The sequence below is a fragment of the Lepidochelys olivacea genome (genome assembly GCF_965140295.1).
Source record: "Lepidochelys olivacea isolate rLepOli2 genome assembly, chromosome: 21".
Lineage (NCBI taxonomy): Eukaryota > Metazoa > Chordata > Testudines > Cheloniidae > Lepidochelys > Lepidochelys olivacea.
The window spans coordinates 7261563-7278369 of record NC_140431.1 but is presented as its reverse complement, the minus strand read 5'-3'; the positions used below and the strand labels follow the sequence as shown (position 1 = coordinate 7278369).

Genomic DNA, 16807 nt, shown 5'->3' with positions numbered 1-16807 from the left:
GCTCACACAGTTTGATTGTGTCGCGTATCAGGCCTGGCTTTGTTAAGAACTTAGAGCCCTTTTGGAAATGTAAACTCCCGGAAACGGAAGGAGAAGCAGCATGACCAGACAAAACGTAATTGATTTTAAAAGAGCTTCCTGCTGCTGTTCCTTGTGCCTTGGATGGAGGAAGGAGTCGTTTTGCCTAGTCAAGTGTAATGCGACCCTAGAAAAGTAGAGAGAAATGCTTATAGCTTGTGCAGTGGAATATTACTTTCCGTTTCTCGGCTACCTCCCATCTAAGGAACTTAAAGCGCCTATCGCTTGTTCCTCACACCACCGCCTGGGAGGAAGGAAAGTATTGACATCTCTTGGTGAGACGTGCAGAAGCAGAGGTAGTTTTAAATGCCATGTTTTACTTTTATGATTTTTTTACTCTGCTACGTTCAATAAGGTGACGGGCACTCTTTAAATACCTAAGATTGATAGTAAAATGAGTTGCCATTTGTTGAATAGGGAACAGGATCCATTTAGCCTAGCAAAACTATGGATGGTATCATAAGCCAGTTTGATCTTGCCTGTGTAGACATAGCCAAATTGTGCTTACTGCCCTGATTGTTAATATACTCTGGTCCTAGCTATACAGGCAGGGCCAAACTCTGTTATCTATCATAAGTATCCTTGGACAATAAATTATAACACCAGGCCCTTCTCCAACCCCACTGATACGATGGTTTTGCTAGTGTAGATGGTCCCTAGGTGCCTTGCCCATGGTGCCTCTGGCAGAGCAAGGAAAAGAGCCAATGGTACCCCACTGGCTGCCCCTACTCTTGAGGGACAGCATTTCCCTTTCTGACCCTGTCCATGCTTTGTTTGAAACCAGAGTTTGAAACCAACAACCATATTTTACTACCATAACCACCATTCAGACAGGACCTTTGTGAGACTGCATGTAGCCAGATGAGAAAACAAAGGGGAAGCCAGGCTCCAGGGCAGGGTGTGCCTGTCTTTGCCTAATTTATCCTCTTTTGAGGAAATTCAAATGAACTCTGCGCAATGTAGGGAACTTCAAAGCATTGTTGGACTTCGCCCCAGTGACTTGTGGTGGGATGAAATCCAAAAGTGAGACGTCCCAAATCAATGCAGGAGTTAAAGGTCTTGCCAACATCTGTCCCACCCAGCTGAGTCCATTTCAAATAGTTTCATTTAACTCTTTGACAGCGTCAAGCGTGAGCTGCATTCTCCTTCTGACGAAACGTTTAGAGCTGCTGGGGAGTTGGCGTTTTAATCTCACTTTTAACCCAGTCAGTGATCAGGTCTCGCTAGCCCTTTTGTGGCTTCCCATTGTTGAGCTCCAAGATTTAACTAATTAATTCATCACTCCCATCTTGAACCTGAAAGGTTACAGGTTTTACTAAGTCGAACAGGTGGCGCATAAATAGCCACAGCTGCTCCTGGGTTGTGCTGGGCCCTGATAAGTGTGCAAATCGCAAGCTGTCTCAGCAGATGAGCTTTATTCCCTGTGTATTTCAAACTGCACAGGACTTCCCTCCTTCAAGGGGATAAGCTCTTTCCACAGGTGCATGGATGTGTATTGTAGCAAATCTCCATAAATGGGGACAATGCCTCTTTAACTGGGAAACTCCCTCTCAAAGAGCTTGCAAACACAACTGCTAGTGGGTTGCGTGTCCAGCTTGAGCATAGATTGCAATCAAGTTTAAGAAGGTGCAAAGGGAGTCGTGGAGAGTTAAAGTATTTCACTCTTCAGCCTTTATAGCAATAGGGAGGCAGTGCTTGCTAGTGGTTAGATCAGCAGACTGGGAGTCAGGAGACTGTTCTTTTCCCAACTCTATTACTGACTCGCTGTGACTTTGGGCAAGTCACTGCCCCCTCTGCCTCAGTTTCCCCATCTGTAATTTCGGGGATAATACTCTTACTGTGTGATGAGTGTTGTAAACACAGATTAGTGGGGTTTGAAGATTCAAAGCACTATAAAGAGGAAAGTTTATGTCTTTTGTTATATAGCTGCATTAGAATAGTTCCGTTACTGCATTTAGAGATCCTGGGGTGAACCATTCAATAAGGCATAGCTCATGCAGTCAATTAATAAACCACTGTGGCACTTGAAGGGTCTTAACGCTACCAAACTATAGCTCTATAATTTAAAATATGGTTTTTTGCACCTCTTCTTCTCACCCCTCCAAATTTTCTTAAACCAATTTTGTTTTTGTATTATAGACAATGTTAATTTTTATTTGTTGGAAAAGACATAGCATATATTGGAATAATACTTGTCTTTAGTTTAAATGAATTCTAACCTTATAATGTTAATAGAATTGTATTGTTTAACCCTTCGTTAACACAAAGTATAATAGTTTAGCCTTAATATTGTTTTATTTTTACCTGCTTATTGCTTTCAATAAAATTTGTAAAGAAATATAACAAGTTACGATAAGCAACTAAAACAAGACCATTAAAATCCAAATAAATCAGTGACTCTCCTTAAAAGCCTAACTAGGTCCCTCTAAAATTAACCGTGTGGTTTTCACCTTCTGTTACAGTAGTATCCAGAGGTCAGTCTGGGTTCAGTGCCTCTTCGTGCTAGGTGCTCTACAAACATATCTGAAAACATGTGTATCACAAGGAAAAGTCTCCCTGCTATTGAGTAGCTTGGATTATTTTTCTTCCACTTTTTTTTCTAAACAAAAACTTTCCTAGACCCTTCTGCTCCCTTCTTCTATCGACTCTTGCTCACTGAGACCAAAGTCTTGTGCAGGCATTGCTGAATATGGAGCTGGAGCTTCCCGCTATGATGTGTGGACAGTGCACATGTCACATCTCAGCACAACAGTGACGCACCATGGGGAGGAAGGGAAGTTGTCTGTGGACTAGGGTGACCAGATAGCAAGTGTGAAAAATTGGCGTGGGGGCTGTAATTAGGTGCCTATATTAGAAAAAGCCCCAAAATATCAGGACTGTCCCTATAAATTCAGGACATGTGGTCACCCTACCATGGACCATTGTGCTAACACTCATTTCCTCCAGCTTGGAATCAGTATCTTCCGTATGCTTGGTTGGCCAGTCAGCGGTTTGTTCCCCATTTGCTGTGTTCAGCTTTTTCTTTACATTGGGAAAGCTTCTGGTTCAGCTCTTACAACCAGGCAACGGAACTGCCTCCTTGTCCCCTTTCACCCTGCCCCGGTGGTCCATCAGGTCTTGGCAGAGAGCCAGCTGCTACCAGTATCTGTTTAAACAGCTAAATGAAGAGCTTAACAGGCCTTTCATGGTTCGGCTCTGGAAATAAACACTGGTGCCTGGAGGCAGACCCTAATGCAGGGTTGTGGGGAGGCAGGTACATTAGGCATGATGTCTCCCATGGCAATTAAGATGCCTTATGATCCCTTGGTCAGATGCTACATCTGACAGGTGCCTGGGTTGCTTTGGGCTTTTACTTAGTTAGCCAAATCAAGACTTATTAAACCCCACATCAGCTCCTTGATTGCCTGGAGGGCTGGCATAAGGGGCTCAGTAACTGGCTTTTGAATTTGCCACCAGTTCAAGCCCAAGGTTAGGGATCACAAGTTACCACTATCCGATAAGTATCCTGATGGGCGGTCATTGGTTTGCAGTGTAGTGCCTAGCGGAAAAGCATCTCTCTAACCAACCACCACCCCCACGGTCGGCACCTGTGGCCCCTTGTTGGCAGTCGCAGCAGTCAAGGCCAAGGATGGAATTTGCCCAGAGAGACTGAACTGCTTTCTTATCCTTGAAGGTGATCCATCCAACTCTGGGATGGGGCATATTGGTGGCAGTGGGATGAGACGTTTGCTCTGGCAGTGTGCATTCTGTACTGATCTCAGGAATAAGGATAGCCCATCCGTCTCCAGAGCTGCCGATCTGTCACCATTCAACCTCACTAACTTCACACGGGCAGTTTTTAAAAGGCAGATTGGAGGGAAGTGGCCTGGGACACGTAATTCTCATTGTGAACATGTAATTCTCATTGTGAATATGAAAGACTCATGTTTTTGATGGAGGGATTTTCCCATGTTTAAATGAAGGTAAGTGGGCTAGAAGGCAATTGCTTTGTTTACTCTAAAGTGGCCATGTTTGGATATTGATATATTTGTAGTCCCTACGATAGCCATGTTGTGTACGTAATCTGTTGGATTATTTTTCAATTAACCTTTTTTTGTTTCTTTTTTTTTAATAATGCTTACACTTTGGAACTAACAGCAAATATTCAGAGTGAATGTAAGTCCTACCATGACTTGTTTTTTGTACATTAGTCCCACTGGTGGGAAGCAGAGGTTGTTGCCTGGCACAAAATGCATGGGGCTGCAGCATGAGCAATTTGAATGGTTTGTGATGGTGAGGCAGGAACAGAATCCACTAAAGCAGAATCTGTTGCAAGATTGAGATTTTAAGAGCATGAGCTGTTCCTTGGAGCTTGGGGAGTCTGGCCACACCCCTGCCTCCTCAGACTGTCTGATCCACTGCATCTGAACATTGGCCAGTTGACTGAGACATCTGGAAATGGTTGAACAATTCTAACCCAGTGCTGCCTCTAAAAGGGCCCCATCCTAGGACTATATTCTGATCTGCATTATGCCAACATAAGTCCGTTGACTCTAACAAGAGTTACTCTGGATTTACACTAGATCAGAGTCTGGCTCCTAATTTTAAATCGGGGCCAGTACATGACTGGAACCTGATGCCCTAATTTGCAGATACTTCTAATGGCTCTTGCAAAGGAGTGGATTCTCAATGTAGGTCAGAGCTGCAAATATGGGCCACAGCTAGACACAGCAGACCAGCTTCCGAGGCAGCGGTTCTCAAACTGTAGGTGGAGAGCTTCAGAGAGGTTATCCTTTTTAATGGTGGTTTATAAGGACTCCTTTCCAATTTTATCCTGCAATGAGATTCTCACTTTCTTTTCACCATCCTCCTACCACCATTTGTCTGCTTCCAACCTAACTCCCTACCTTCCCCCTTCCTGTCCAGCGTAGCTCTACTCTTTCCCCTTCAGCAGTGGGCAGTTGGTGCCTTTGAATTTGAAAACTGCCTGAAGACCCGTTCTCCTGGCGTGCACAGTGTCTCCTTTGAATTGCTGTGTGCGCAGAGGGCATGAACTCTGGGTTGTGGGGAACAGATCTTCTGTAAGGGCACCATTAGAATTGCCCATGTCTCATTGCTTAGCTCAGAGATGAGCATGTATCTCCGCTCCGAAGCAGCCTGGCTCTTCCCCCTCCTTTGGCACCTTTAGAGAGGAATGGGAAGGTAAGAAGCCAGGTTGTGGTGTTAGCTGAGGGGAAGGGGATAGGGACTCTGCTGTATTCTGTCCTACATCCTGCCTTAGATTCACTGCCCCCTATACTACATCTGACACTGGAACCCAGATTAAGAAGTGTCCGGCCTTAATTAGCCCCATGTCAATTCCTTTTCTGTACATAAGGGGTGTGCGGGCAGGAAATAAGCCTAACCAGAACGGACACTAACGAAACAAATGTGCTCAAAATGTCCCCTGCAAGATGATCTGCTACAGGGAATAGCAGCAAAGAGAAGATGGATTCAGAAATGTTCTGCAGGGGTGAGAGAGGGAAGCTAACCTTGAGTTGGAGCCTTTTGTGAGGGAAGTGGACCTTTGATTGGGGGGAAATTGTAATCCAAAATGTGGGGATCATGTTGTGGGAATGTTTGAGAACCACTGCTCTAAGGAGATTTCACTTCTAATAAAGCGGCTATCATGTCCCAGCAAAACCTTAATCTTGCAACACAAACACTAACTCTCTGGAGAATTGTTATTGCTAAAAGTCTGTTTTGGAAGAGAACTGCATCTGTTTTGCCGACCCTACTAAATAATGAACATGCATGTCAGATCAATTTCATATACCAAATTAGTAATGAACATGTATCTCCTCTTTAAGCTATTTCCAATGGCTGGGGTAAGAGGCTAGGGTTCAGAGTCTGATCCGCAGTTATCCTGGTGCAAATCAGGGATAAGTCTGTTGAAGTCTCTGGAGCTACACTGATGTTAAATATAGAATAATGGTTCAGAACCTGACCCTAAACTTGTCATTGGTATATTCTTTAGTCTTTCCAAACCATTAACTCCTAGATACCAATCTAGAACTATCTCTGGCTAAACATGGAAGTTTTCTTGAATGTGTGCTACCTTGATTGTTCCTTGCAGGAACTTTTAGGTAAAACACGTACGTTTGAGTTCTGTCTTTGAAAGCTCTTAGCTGAGTTTTGCTTTCATGTTCAGTCTCTTTCATAAAGAGATGATTATTTTATTTTTTTAAATTTTTAGTTCACATCAGATGGCCTGCTGGTGGCAGGGAACTGCTTGACCAGGGAGCTTGAGTCACTTAGATGAGAAATATGTGGCTCTTACGTTTTGAAGGGTCCTTCTACTGACCCCTGCAATTTCAAAGATAATGAATAAAAACAGTGACTTCCCACAGGGGAAGTCTCAATTCCCAGGAGGATTCCATTGCAGGATGATGAGTAAAGGGTTTCTCCTCATTCTTTCTGTGTCCTTTGCAGTGTCTCAACCTCCCACGATTACAGAGCAGTCTGTGAAGGACTATATTGTAGACCCAAGGGATAACATCTTCATTGAATGTGAAGCCAAAGGGAACCCCATTCCTACGTGAGTGCATTTTAAAGTTCTCATGACCTTGAGGTCCTGCTATTTTTGAGATGCGGAAAAGTTTACTGATGTCAGCAAAAAGGGGAACCAGATCTAAAGACATTCTTGCACTGGACAACAGAGTGTCTTTCTGGGTACCTCGGGCCAAACTCTCCACTGGTGTAAATTGGCATAGCTCCATTGTACCAGCAGAGAATTGGGCTCCTTACCTTCCACAGTACAGAACTTAGCTATGGAATTTAGACCCTATGGTGACAAGGGCCATATAAATACCCAAATAGATTTAATGTGGGAATACACAAGGGGCGAAAGCCTGGCACACTCTATGGAAGAGCAACCAACTCCATGTCGTGTCTCTCTTATTAGATAGGAAAGTTAATGGGTCATACATTAAATGTAACTGTATTGTAGCTAGTAAGACTCTTCCTATGTGGTCATGGCACATGGTTACATAATACATGCAATGTCCAATGTTGGCAGTTTTTCTTGGACACGGAATGGGAAGTTCTTCAATGTGGCCAAGGACCCGAAGGTCTCGATGCAGCGCAGGTCGGGGACACTGGTCATCGACTTCCGTGGCGGTGGAAGGCCGGAGGATTATGAGGGGGAATACCAGTGCTCTGCTCGAAACCAGTACGGGACAGCGCTCTCCAGCAAAATCCTCCTGCAGGTTTCCAGTGAGTAATGCAAACTTGTCGCTCCTCTCTCAAGACTGAGCCAGGCAGTCTATAGCCTCAGGTAGTTGAGTGGCTCTGGTTTGGGTTAAAAAAATGTTTTCATGACATAGGGTTTGCAGAAGCTGGGAAGGAAATATTTGCCACGCAAATGCCACATCTGGCTTCACATCTGGTGGTATGTGTATCTGTTTCATTTTATTAATTCAGCCTTGCAAACAGACTAGAGATGTATAGTGGTGATAAAATACCCATTACCTGCATTGGCTGATAGGCTGATCTTCTTTTCCTTCCCTCCCACTCCTGTATCCAACAACCCAACTACAATAACTGTATCCTGTGTAACTTCTAATGGACCTGCCACTGTGGCATCTGGGCGCATCAGACACACAAACAACAATTGTAGCTGATCACAGTAGATAGCAATCTCAGCTGCTAGAGGAGGCCACATAGTCTGCTGGCTAGGAAGCAGAACAGAGAATCAGGAGACTCTTCCCTTCTATGCCACTAACCTGCTCTGCGACCATGCCCAAGTCACTTTGCCTCTCTATGCCCCAGTTTCCCCATATGTAATATAGGGGTAATAACGCCCGCCGTACAGAGGACGTTGTCGTGAAGCTTAATTCATTAGTCATGTTTGTACAACACTGAGAGACCCTCCAATATAAGTAGTTTTCGGAGGGTGAAATATCATTATGGAGCAGGAACACATGGACCCTGCAAGAAACCTGTGTGTATAAAAATAAAATTGCATCAGGGCCTTTCCACTGAAACCAGGCCAGGTCCTCGGAGAGGGCAATGTGATTTAAAAAACAAATCTCTCCCAGTGTATTCCCTTCAGCTCAATGTCTGCTATGTCTCTCACATCTTCTGATTGCAGGGTCTCCCTTGTGGCCAAAGGAACATTTGGACCTCGTAGAGATCGATGAAGGATCCCCACTGACTTTAAAATGCAACCCACCCCCTGGGCTGCCACCTCCTGTTATCTTCTGGATGAGCAGCTGTAAGTTAGGACAGTGGTTGGGTGGCCAAGGCTCCCTGAACTGTTCATTTCAGTGAGGGAAATCTTTTGACCGATCGCAATATGTATTTTAATGCAGAACTTCAACCTCCCCCCGCCCCCGTTTTAATTACAGCAGAGCTGATGCTTTCTGGCGTAGCCCAAGTGTTCTCAATGTCCTATTTTTTGTTTTGTTTTGTCCTGTGACCCACAAACTGGTGAGAAAATCATGTCCCAACCCACCCTCCTCTGCAGGCAGGAATTGTGGGGGTTAGATCATGGCATGAGTTTTTAGCCACTTTGTGGTTCACAGGTTTTAAAAAGGTTGGAATGGAAAGGAGGGGAGGGATTGGCTGGGAGCTGAAGCTGGACAAATTCAGACTAGAAATAAGGTGCACGTTTTTAACAGTGTGGGTAATTAACCATTGGAATCACTTACTGAAAGTGGTGGGGGATAGGATGTTTTTGCAAGAGGATCTGTTCTGCTTCAATCGCAGCCTGTTAGACATGAAGCAGGGAAGTCCCATGGCTGATGTTATGCAGGAGGTCTGACTAGGTGACAATGGTTTCTTCTGACCTTAAAATCTATGAAACCATAGGGGTTCGGTGCTGCGAGGGTAGGATGGGGAGCTGTTGCTCTGGGGGTAGCTGGGTGAAGGGAGTGTAGGGGGCCAGTGCGTGCTGCTGGATGGAGTAGCGGGCCTGCGATTTGGCCCAAGAAGGTGAGCCTCTGCTGTAACCAAGCATGGGGATGGCAGCAGCTTGAAAACAAAGCTACGGGGCAAATCACTTTTTACAACGATAGGAAGTGCCTTGCTCGTACATGGAGCTAGCTCTTTAAAATCCCTCCCATCCCACGTCATTGGTTCCATTGGAAATCAGTGAATTCTTATAATCAAACAGAATCCCTTCCAGCCAGCTAGGGGGACTGTGTATTGCTCTAAAGTCTATGAGGGGCATGGCAGCCTCAATATTCATATTTTGTTTCCTTCATGGAGTGTTTCACGCCACTAATTACAAGAACTAGTTTGTACTCATCAGCTCTTGCTGGACTTGGATGACTCTGCCTCAATTATGCATTTGCTGCCCCCCTCCAGATGCTTTGCCAGAAGACGCACCAGTTGTTTGAAGGCAGATGTTAAGACGTCCAGCAGTGCAGTGGCTTTTGTTTTGAATTCCTGTTTTCTCTCTCTCAGCCATGGAGCCAATCCACCAAGACAAGCGCGTCTCCCAGGGCCAGAACGGCGACTTATACTTCTCCAACGTTATGCTGCAGGATGCCCAAACTGACTACAGCTGTAACGCGCGCTTCCACTTCACCCACACCATCCAGCAGAAAAACCCTTACACGCTCAAGGTCCAAACCAGTAAGTGTCGCTTTGACCTGTTGGGCTGGTGCTTCTTTAAGTTTTTCCGCAAGGGCTCCCCTCTGGATCGTGCTGGCAGTATCCTGCAGAGAAGGCATTCTGTGCAGCTCTGAGATCTCTCTGGGGGAGGGCGCTTCCTTCCATGACAGGGTTTAGAATAACCTAAGAATTGGTGGTTGAAGGTCAATGTAGCAGTTGGACCAATAACCTAAAGGCAGGGTATTGATGTCTCTCTAATGCTTCAGAACTTCACTGCTAAGCAGGCCTATAATTCATGCTATAACTGTGTGTGTGTGTGTGTGTGTGTGTTAACCCAAAACCAGCTTCAACAGAGATGAGATGTGTCTGCGCTTTGTAGGGGAGCTTTTATATACATAGTTAGTGGGAGATCAATCTGTTTAGTTTCCAGGCTTCATATGTGAGTAATATCCTGGGTTTGCTCAGAGCTGCTCTTGATGACCCCAGGGTTAGGGTTATTTCCTGTGCTGTGGACCTCAGTTCTTTTACATTTGCATTGCATCTCCACAGAACTTCCCTAAACAAGTCTGAATTAATACAGAAATATATGCAAGAATACGGTAATGAGCCCCGGGCAGCCAGGGATCCTTAAAATGTGCTGGATGCAATTTTGTTCTTGGTGCTATCTCATTGAGATTTCACTACTGTAACTGAGAGCAGAATTATACTGGGCCCAAATTCAGATCCATTCGAAGTTGGTGCAACTCCTTTGATTCCACTGGAGTTTCACTTGCTTAGGCCTGGCCTGAATTTAAGCCTATTGTTGCTCTTATTGGGTAGGGAAGATATTGTGCTTGTGAACACTGAGGCGACTGGCACATGTAGTCTCCTCGTTTAACTCATGAGCTGCACGGCACAGGGCTAAATTATTTATAAACAACGATCTATTGTTTAGCTGTGAGACTCCCACTTACGTTAACAGGAAAATTGACCCTATGGAGCCCAAGCGATTGCATCGAAAACTTGTGCTGGCTTGCAGGTGACCTCAATTTCAACCCAGAGAAGGGCATTCTCTCTAGGGGCAAGAGGAGCCCGTTTATAATGCACTCTAACTACATAATGAGAAGTCTCCTGAGAAGACATTGAAGCTGGAGATGGACAAACCAGATTATGTTTCTAATCTCATTGAGAGACCTTTGCTGACTGCAAAATCCTTTCTCCACTGCAGTGATAGTAGGCTAGACAGTCCTGGATTTGTTTCTGAATATTTATTTTGTTTCTAGGTATAAGGGATGCACATCTATCCAGTAACTCAGTATGTCAAAGAGCCAAGGGATGAGATGGAGAGTATACATGCTAGTTCCTGGCACCAGTATTCTCTTCTGTGGTCTAAAAGTAGATTGGTTGATGGAGGAAGGCAGGTCTCCAATGCTGATGGATTTCACGGGGGTCTACTGGAGGAAATTTGGAGCGAGATCATAGTTCTGATCACCAGCGGATGTGGAAATTTTGTAAGGGAGGGAGTAAGAGAGAGAATGAAGACAGGAGATAATATTTAGTTGTAAACCTGCAAGGCAGGGACTGTCGGTTGCTATGTATATGTATAGCACCTAGGACAATCTCGGTTGAGGCAAGCATAATGTCACATCAGTTTGAGAGCAAGAAGCTTAGCTGCTCCCTGTGTACGTTTACACTGTGGTGTAAATTGGAGTATAAATCTAAAGACCGAAGAAGGCCTAAGACTTTGTAACTATAATTCGAGGGGGAGAGATGATCAAAGAAAGTGGGCCTGGTGTTTGAAAACGCCTGATCAGGGCAGGCTCTCCCAGATGCTGCTCTGTATAAAGAAATAGCAGTGAGAGCAGCATTACCCGGCTGCAAGTCTAATGCAGAGAGAGTTCAGGGCTATACACTGTGGGAGTTAGGAGAAGGACCCACAACCAATGGTTTGCTGTGTATTTCTGTTCTCATTAAATTGGACAATGAACATCCCAGGTAGAAACAGCTAACGTTATACCTCTCTGCATAGCTTCACCTTGCAAGTTTGCCCCTTGTCTCAGTTCAGAGTCAGCAGAAGCTGAGTCCAATCCCTCCCTGCTGCCCATTTGTTTCCTCAACAACGTCTCCATTCCGTCTCCTTTTTATTTCAACCTCCCTGTTGCAGCAGCTTGGCAGCTTTTCCCATAGCCAGAGAGTCTGCATTTGAAAGCCTCCGCACACCCTTCCAGGAGCAGCCAGCAGACGCGAGAACTTGGAATGGTACAGCACGCCTTGAACACGTGATTGGAGGTCATGTTATGCTAGGCAAGCAGCCACCGAATTAGAGGAACAGGAGCTCTGTTAAAGAAGCATTTGCCATAGTTTGAGAGGAGGAGGAATATGGCTTTTCAATAGGTACCATGCTACACATTGTGGAATAGCTCGAGCGTATTTAGAGCTCTGCAAAGTGAGAGGAGAACACTGCCAGAGCTGGATGGTAGGGCTCGACTGTGATCTCACATCAGTGTATGTTGAAATTAGTGGAGTCCCAGTACGGCATAAAACTTGACATGAGAATCAAAACAGGCAGAGAGCATTCTACCTGCTTTGTTGTGCTCTCTCCCCCATGTGGGCTTAGGAATAAGACTGAGGTGAGCTGGGCCGTAAGTATTTAGTGACTGACAAAGGCTAAGTACATAGATTCTTGGCCGATTGATGGGAATAGTCACAGATGAATAACATTCAGATAAATTATCCACTTACACAGATGGTCGAAGAATGAAAACATTGAGCTGCAAAAAAAGGGCCAGGTTCTCAGTTGGTGTAAATGGGTGTAGCAGCACCAAAGACAATGGAACTGGGCTCGTTGGCACCAGCTGAGGATGTAGCTGTATATATTAATAGACTGAAGGAAAGAATGTGCAGAACAAACTATTGATGAATTGACAAGCTCTAAGAAGTCTATGCTTAGCTGTAAACGCTAACCCATGTAGGATAGCTATTCTTCATCTAGATATCTCTACAGCATCCATTCTCTCAGGTCCTTTAAAAGGCTCATTAAGGCTGCTGCACTGTGGCTTCCAATTATACTGGACTCTCTCTTAAGTCTTCCCTTGGAAATGTCGGCTTTATTATATCATGCAAATTTCATCCCAAAAGCCCCCTGGAGGCCCCTGAATAGAAGGTGGACTGAAGTTCTAATTTTCTGGCTGTTACGATAATAAATTCTTTGTATATATCACATTCAAAGAGGTTGAATTTAGGTGTGTTTTTTTTTTTTTTTTTTTTGTCTAAAGCTGTTGAGAGATATGTGCCTTATGGGTGTTGGCTACTTTTAAGAAATGAGTAATCTAACTGTTGAAAATGTTTACATTAAATTTCCATTATTTACATTCCATATGGGAGGGAAGAAAATTGCCCCTGCAGTTTGTAAAAATTCAGTAGAAAGATAAGGCTGTACTTTTTCCTGTAGTGGACTGAGGTACGACTGCATTCTTGTTCCAAACCTAATCCCACTTGATTCGTGTAGCTCTTGGACCCCTGATGAGTCATCTTAACCCTTCCAAAACAGATGATGTATGTTGTTGATGTTTAAGCTTCAGGGCAGTGACTCTTCTTGTAACCAATGTACCCAGTTTTTAAATGTTCTAAAACTTTCTGTTCATTAGATGATGTCGTAAGATGGCTGTGTAGCATCTCTTTTTAAAATCTGATCACTCTTAGCAGATCCCAAATCAGCATTTAATATAAGATACATTTTAAAAATGTGAGGACAGAACCTAAGGTGGTGTATATCAGCATTGTTCATTGGAGCAATGCTGATTTACCCCAGCTGTGGATCTTGGCCCATGTTTCTAGCTATTATCCAGCAATCCTGTAATGCCAATTAATGTTCTTCATAAAATAGAGTTGTTAGATTTGAGTGCCTGTCACCGACTGATGGATGTGTGTTAATGAATAGTGGATTTTTATGAGACACAATGCACTTTAAAATACTTTTAATTAAAAGGATTTTACAGTTAACTACTTTTAAATCCTAATTTTGTTAATTTTTATCACACCTTTCTGTGTGGTTGTGCTGTGGCTTAGCCAACCTATGTTTTATATGGACATAAAATAGCAAGAAACATGCTTCCCTCATGTGTTCAAGGAATCAAGAGCAAAATAGCCACTTGTCTCACATTGGAACTGGATTTTTCAAAGATACAGACACTCTCTTTATACCAAAAGAATCAAACACTTAAATTGCAGAAAGTGTTTATGAAACCTTTAGTTGATATTTTATTTTTATATTTTGTTTTGATTCTACATCTTGTAGGAATGAAGCAGTCCTTTCTCCTTTCATTGCTGTCTTATGTTGCTGTTTGTTTCTTTCCGGACTGTTGTTCTTTTCGGAATATTTTGTGTGCTTGTGTTGCATAGCTGCAGTATTTTTACGTTTCCAAAATCATTTTGTGTTCTGGTCTTGGTATTTCATTCCTGCTTTCTTGCGTTCCTCCGTTACGCCTTCCGTTACTCAGTGCTTGCTTTGTTGCCTTTGGTGCGCTCATGTTCTTTTGTTTATTACAGAGAATCCCCATAATGAAACGTCTTTTCGAAATCACACTGACATGTACAGTGGTGAGTCAACACTGACTTCTGGAGAACTTCATGTTCTAACTCCTTTCTACCTAACCCAACTTACTCTTGTGTTAACACCCACTAGTTGGTCATTGAAACTGACAAGGCAATTGAGCGAACAAGTTAGCAATATTTATATATATATATATATATATATATATATATATGCACCTACACACCATATATATGTAGTCCTGTTCTGATTTTGTACTTATAGTTTCAACTTAATAAATACTGCACATGGAGGGGAGAAAACCCCCTAAAATATCATACAGTGTCCAAATTATTGAAAATTAAAGCTGATCAATTATCTGAACCCTCAGATTAGGGACATTTGGATTAATTGAGTATGAACCAAAACAAAGCCCAAACAACAAGGAGGTTTGGCCAAATTGAATCCAAATCCCCATTTCTACTGCAAATAGGATCCCCTTTCCAAAGAGCAGAAAACTTAAAAAGAAAATCCAATATTTCTCACCATTCAGAAAGCGCATCTATTATATTTGCAGCTAAATGTAGGCATTGAGAAGGGAAAAGAAATGTATGGTTTTCTGAAAAGTATGGTAATGTGTTTCTTTGTAGTGGTGTTATGCATGTTTTGAATGCTTTTTGAAGATTCTTTCTCTACCCTTTGTCTGAGCAGAAAAACTACCTCAGGAGAATACATTTGTTGGGGGAAGCCCACAGCATACTCATAAATTATGCTTCAGAGGCACAATTGCTGAGCTCCCCAGGGCATGATCTTCCTTCTGAAATAAATTGAGAGTGTCGTGGAAGTGATGTGATAATGTAAATAATAGTGGGGGGCCACGGTGGGTTTATTTCATTCAGTGGTGTAGTGAGGGAGGATGTTTGCATAAAGTGCTGGAAACTGGTTCATAACAGTCTTTGTAAGCTCCAGCAGATATACCCCAAGATATTGCTGCTGAGGAAGTGGGAGGATGTGCCCAAATGCAGTGAATTCAGAGTATGCCTTTCATGGTTATGTTTGGGCTGCTCTGGGGGAGAATGTCCCCAGTGCTGGTGCAGCCTGTATCATTCCCCCCTCATGAGACTATTCAGGGATGAAACTGACTCCAGAATAATGAGAGAGATTCCATTTCCTCTGAAACCATAAGAGGACTTTTGCTTAACACAAGGGACTGCGTTCTGCCCGCAGATATGCACAGGCAAACCCTAGTGGTGTCCTCACGCTCAGGTAGCTAGAATGCAAAGGTTCTCCATGCTTTCAGTCTAAGCACTCTTCAGACCCTCTCTCCTCAAGGTGTCTTGCTTTGCACTGCCTGAGCAGAGGGAGGACAGACCTTTCACCCCCTAGCTAAGGAGAACCCTGCCATTGGGGAGTCCCTTTTAGGCATACAGCCAGCATAGCTGACTCTTATGCTAAAGCTCTTATCCTCCCCCTCTGCATCCCGCAGCAGGATGTGCATTGCAGGAGAGAGAGACACTGTCTCGTACAGTTCCTTGGTGCCTGGCAGAGCAGCCCCCAGTGCATTCAAGGCTGGGCAGGAAATCAGGGAGCAGTAACCAGGTCACTAGTGGCCCCAGCACCACATCTGCTGCACCTAAGTTGAGTGCAGCAGAGAATCTGGACCAAAGAAGGCCTGCCACCTTATAATCAGATCGCCATTTCGTTGTCATCAACCAAAGGAGGAAAATAGCAGTAATATGGGCATGTTATTGTGACGCTATCATCCTACTAATGGCTTGGAGAATTATCTAGATCAGAAAGGTAGCAAAGCTCTGCAAAGCAGGTGAATTCCAAATCAGGTAGAAGCTTTGCACTATCAGGAAGAATAGGGAATACTGCTGCTTAAGCAATTGAAAATCTTGCAGGGTTTTTTTTGGCAACATATTGCCTGACTGCAGAAGTCTAAGCAAGTTGGATAAAATCTTGCAAGAGTATTGAAATGCGCTTTCTGCCATGATTTGCTGCCAAATGAGATGGCCAAGAGAGGATTCACATCCCCCACCCCTTTTGTATCTCCCTGTATGAGACTTGCTGAGAGTTCTCTGAGTAATAGGGATGCCGTATGGGCGAGGGAGGGAACTCATTCTTGAAATGTGGATTTTTTTGTTTGAGTGAAAACTGTCTCAAGAACTATTGAGGGGGATTTGGCATGTTAGAAACCCAGAACGGTGCTGGCAATGTAAACACCCTGCTAAGCAAGTAGCAGTGTCAGAAGATATGCTGTGTTTAACTGAAGTCAGGGATGCCCTTGAAATGGGAGAAGACTAGTTATGCCCAGTATGGATGGCTTTGAATGGTCAAGAGTGAAATTAGCTCCAATAGGAGCAGTGGTTGTTACATAAACTGATTCAAGTCTCCATACGATGGAAGTAGAAGGAGATTTCTCCTCTGTGCCTGTGAGTAGGTATAAATCCATGGGAAAATGGAGACAAAATCCTATAGAGAATTGTCCTTTAAAATGTATCTGATTAATACTCATTGGCTAATGAAGCTGGACAAATGCCGTTTAAATAAATAGAAGTTTGAATTTCTAAGTGAATCCCTTTACACTGTTTGCACCATTTTTGTGTTCACTCTCCTCAAATAATCTAGGGACAGAGATTT

General features: G+C 43.7%; 1 protein-coding gene across 12 annotated transcripts in view; it reads left to right on the top strand.

Annotated features, from left to right (window-relative positions):
* Positions 1–16807, top strand: part of NFASC (neurofascin) — a 184088-nt gene that overhangs the window by 81156 nt on the left and 86125 nt on the right. For 6 of the 12 annotated variants that reach the window (XM_084611012.1, XM_084611011.1, XM_084611010.1 and 3 more), the window contains 6 exons: positions 4216–4233; positions 6529–6634; positions 7115–7311; positions 8189–8311; positions 9505–9675; positions 14182–14232. In XM_084611012.1, the coding sequence (XP_084467138.1) occupies positions 4216–4233; positions 6529–6634; positions 7115–7311; positions 8189–8311; positions 9505–9675; positions 14182–14232 (666 nt within the window). The remainder of the gene's footprint in view (positions 1–4215; positions 4234–6528; positions 6635–7114; positions 7312–8188; positions 8312–9504; positions 9676–14181; positions 14233–16807) is intronic. The other 6 variants (XM_084611007.1, XM_084611006.1, XM_084611005.1 and 3 more) reach the window with 2 other exon arrangements.